Source organism: Octodon degus, unplaced genomic scaffold (genome assembly GCF_000260255.1).
Source record: "Octodon degus isolate 3935 unplaced genomic scaffold, OctDeg1.0 scaffold00223, whole genome shotgun sequence".
NCBI classification, from domain to species: domain Eukaryota; kingdom Metazoa; phylum Chordata; class Mammalia; order Rodentia; family Octodontidae; genus Octodon; species Octodon degus.
This window is the reverse complement of record NW_004524799.1, coordinates 1,735,799-1,740,214: the sequence shown is the minus strand read 5'-3', so window position 1 is coordinate 1,740,214 and position 4,416 is coordinate 1,735,799. Positions and strand designations below refer to the sequence as shown.

Below are 4,416 nucleotides of genomic sequence, written 5' to 3'. Positions count from 1 at the left end.
TGATGGAGCTGATGTTAAAAATGTAGCAAGAAAAAAAAATGTAGCAAGAGAAAAATAAGTTATTCAATAAATGGTGCTACAATTAATTGTAAAAAAATAAAAAGAAACAAAAGTAAAAGCAAAAAAACAAGAAGCTAACTTTTCAAATTATGCTCCATAGCATGGAAGAAGCCAGAATGCATCAGATTTGTGTTCATCCCATAACTATAGAGACTGCTAGCCAAATTTAAGCACATATAAACTTAGTACACTGACTTTTTTAAATGTCCCCACCATGCATTCTGGAACCTTATCTAGTGCTTAAGTGGGAGGGGGGGGTAGTTCTGAGGATTGAAGAATCCAGGGCCTTAAAGCTTGACTACATTCCCAGCCCCCAGTCCTTTAAAAAAAATGTCTTATTTTGAGACAGGAGATTACTAAGAATCTAAATTACCCAGGCTGGACTTCAATTTGTTATTCTTCTGCCTCAGCCTCCTAGAGTGCTGGGATTATAGGATTGTGGCTACCATGCCGAATTATTGCTTTGGACCTCCCTTCCATATCATATAAGCTGTCCAAGTATTACCGGTGGTGGTGAACCTATGGCCCTTGAGCCTTTGTAGGCTGTTTGTCATTGGAAGCTCTGTTACTGTGTCTTTTCTCTTAATGTATGAGTTGTGTTTTCTAATCTAAAACCTCAGTATTCAGGTTTAACAGCAGTGTTGGAACACTGAGATAAATCATTGCATTTTGGGGTGCAGTTTGGGCACTCAGTCTCTCAAAGGTTTGCCATCAATGAGGCTAAGTGGATCCTACAGTCCACAACACAATATGATGTTGAAGAGAAAAACTATACAAACAAAATTTTGAAGATATTCTCTTTTTATTTCAAAACATGGAAATAACTCAAAATTTGAACCTCAAGGACCAAAATATATTTTAACCAAATGTTCGGAAGATGAGCCAAGCTACCATTATGGCAACAAGCCTCACATGGACAAGTGGATGTTAGAGAAAGATCCCCACAACGCGGCTAAAGCTATAGCACACCCACAAAGAGATTCATACTTGGTTGTCTAATTTGCATGCATGAGTATGGTGCATTCTCCATGCCACAAGTACATATATGCCTTTTCCAAAGTCAGTGCAGGATCCGTGTCTGTGCAGGTCTTTAAAAGTCTACTCCCCTATGAAAGTTTACCATAATTTATCTGCAAGAGCCTTCAGGTGACACAAAAGTTCCAGCATCCCATAAGAAAATCCATTTGTTAGTTATTTTAATGTCAGTTAGTCATTTGTGAGTAAACCTCACTAAACATATCCACATGTTTGGGGTCCAGAATTTGAAACTGATAATCTTTTTAGTGCTGGTGACAAACTTAGGCCAAAATGACAAGATGAAAAACAAGAGAAGATACTCCAATGCTGGGGCTTCCCTGCCTCACAAAGCAAACTTTTCGCTACTATGCACCAAACAGTGACAGCCAGACACACTTGTGCATGGGGACCCACTTTTTCCTACCAATGAAGAGTGGCTGGAAACTCAAACAGCATTCAGAGCCAGTGGGGGAAATGCTTGAATCTGAAAAAGAACCCAAAGAAAGTGTACCAGGGGAAGGAGATGGGAATTGAAAACAACTTTTCTGGGTGGCTCTCTCTGTCAAGAAGTGAGAAGTCTTTATTACTAGAATATGCAGAATCCTGCGGGAATTGCTGCATCTTTCCCCTTAACTCTTTGCTTGCCAGTCCTTTCCCAGGCTGGTTGAACTGCCTCTGTGGTCCTCCCATCCAGATGCCACTCAGTAGCGGGCCTCAAGAGCTGCACTCCTCACAGTGACAGGAGAGTATGTACCGGTAGGTAGCAGTGAGTCGCATGCCCCCTGAGCAGCGCAGGCGCAGTGCCTTCAGCTTGGAGGTCTGAGGCCGGCAGCAGTGACAGGAAGAACGGAAGGGTTGCTTGAGAACAGTGCTGAAGGACACCAAGGGTTCGGAGCGCGACGCCTGGCTGCAATGCCCCTCACACCTGGCCAGGAGCACCATCTGGGGAAAGAAGAGAAGCTGTTTACTCTGCAGCACCACTTCTGGGTACCACAGCATCCTTTGCGAGGCCCCAAAGCACCCCCGTCAGTGGCTGCTGGGTTGGCCAAGTGGCTCACAATCCATGCTGCATATTAGAATCAACTGGTAAACTTAAAAAAAAATTGGGGTCCTAGGGGTGCAGTTCTGTGATAGAGTGCTTACCAAACACACACAAGGGAGGCCCTAGTTTCAATCCTCTGCATCACAGAGCAAAACTAAATCATCAACCAGGCCCCATTTAGACCACTCAGGCTTTCAACATTTTCAAAACTCCATAGGTGACTCAGAATTGCACTAAGGGCGGGGGGCAGTGAGATAGCTCAGCAGTCTAAAGTACCTGCTTAGGCAAGCTTAGGAAAGGGCAGGGACTACTGTTGGATCCCCGGCACCATATGTTACTCCAGCCCTGCCCCTAGCCAACCACACACACAGAAAAAATTGCACTAAGGATTTAGAACCACTGGACAAGACTTATACTTACAAAGTACATGTAATAATCTAAGAATAATGCAAGTTTTTTCTAATAGATGACATTCTACCATCAACCCAATACATTTGCAATCTGACCAGTAGCAAAACACAGAAAATCATTTAAAACTGAAATCAAGTGATACAATAAAGAATAATAGAAGATAAAAATTGGTTTGTGCAGAGAATGTCTAACTCAAAGGAATATGACTTTTTTAAGGAGATGGATATGTTTGCCCTGATTTGATTGGCGGGGCAGTATTTCAGTTTTTAAATTTTTATTAGTACATGTTTGCAGTACATAATGTTTGTAACTTTGTGGAGTTGGCACACGTACAGAACTCATCTTAATGCTCTCTTCCATCCCCTTTCTCTCTTCTCTCCCTCCCTCCATCTCCTGAACCCTTCCCATTTGAGAAAGATCTCTCTCCCTATTTCCTAGAGAAAGATCTCTCTCCCTATTTCCTATTCTATGTTTTATTTTGGTCTCTATACATTGGGTTTCTCAGCTAAGAGAAACCATGTGATATTAAAGCTTGTATGTCTGATTTATTCCACTTAACATTATGGTTCCCAAATGCATTCATTTCCCTACAAATAATTCAACTTGTCTTTCTTTATGGCAGAGTAGGAATGTGATTTTTGAAGGAAAAGAGAAAGCTAAGTGATACTTAAGAAGAAATATTTGCGGTGCTGCAACTTGCAACAAGAAACTAGAGACAGGGCACATTTGGTGTCTTGGGTTCATACTCCTGGGTTAATACACTGAGGAAGCCTGAGATTTGTGAAATCACATTTGGATCTTGACAGTCACTTGGGATTGGTAGGATGTAACTGTCTTGAGCATCTCCATTGCCAAAAGTTTAGGCCGAAATAATAAGATGTGTGCTCCTTATAGTAGCTCTTAATCTGGCTTTAGTAGATGGATTTCTTTAAGAATCTGATGAAGGGCCAGGGAGATAACTCAGTGGTCTAAACACCTGTCTGGCAAGCGCAAGGACCCAGGTTAGATCCCGGGTACCGCATGCCATGCCAGTCTCACTCCAAGTCAGCCACTGAAACTTGGCATGGTGGCACATGCCTGTAATCCCCACACTGGGGAAGCTGAGACAGGAGAATCACTATGAGTTCGAGCTGCATAGTGAGACCTTGTACCTCCCCCAAAAGAATCTGATAAAAGCTATCAAAGTTATCACCAGAAAAATGTACATAAGCACACACTAAACATTGTGCACACAGCTTAAAGATATGGATAAATGTTCATTTTTGTATCCTATGCCTAAATCCTGGTATCCTAAGGGGAAATTGTGGTTACGATGGAGTGGGATAGTTTGACTCATGAAGCTATATAATCCTGTATGACCAGGGAAGGAGGCCAGTGGCCCATGTTTATATGGGATTACCTTGCTTAACACATTTCATAGTAAGTGACAGAGGAAAAAGTTGCCTTATAACTCCAGAATCAAGAGCAAGGTCGTAAAAAGTGGAACTGTTCAAATGAAAGATCAAAAGATGGAGATGGACAGATAGGTAAATACAGATATACAAAGACTCATGTAAAAATCCCTTTGACAGTGACCTTATGATATTTTGAGAATTAGTTAATATTAAAGATTCATCAGCTATTATCTCTGACACCCTCCTACAGGAAAGAATTAAACACCCAATGATTAAAAGAGGAAAATGGCCAGCTCATCTTTCCAGAAGTGGGAAAAGATAACTTCTGGCAATTAAGGATTGCTAACATCATTATCTAAGGAGATTCTGGGAGCGAAATCCAATAATCACCTAGCAACCACCAAGGGAATATAATATCCTGGAAGAAGAAAAAGAAAGAAAGAAAGAAAGAAAGAAAGAAAGAAAGAAAGAAAGAAAGAAAGAAAGAAAGAA

At 41.3% G+C, this 4,416-nt stretch overlaps 1 protein-coding gene across 1 annotated transcript in view; it reads right to left on the bottom strand.

Annotated features, from left to right (window-relative positions):
- Positions 1-975: 975 nt before the first annotated feature.
- Positions 976-4,416, bottom strand: part of Ndp (NDP, norrin cystine knot growth factor) — a 26,890-nt gene continuing 23,449 nt past the window's right edge. The window contains exon 3 of the mRNA XM_004645313.2: positions 976-2,019. Within this exon, the coding sequence (XP_004645370.1) occupies positions 1,792-2,019 (228 nt within the window). The 3' untranslated portion in view covers positions 976-1,791. The remainder of the gene's footprint in view (positions 2,020-4,416) is intronic.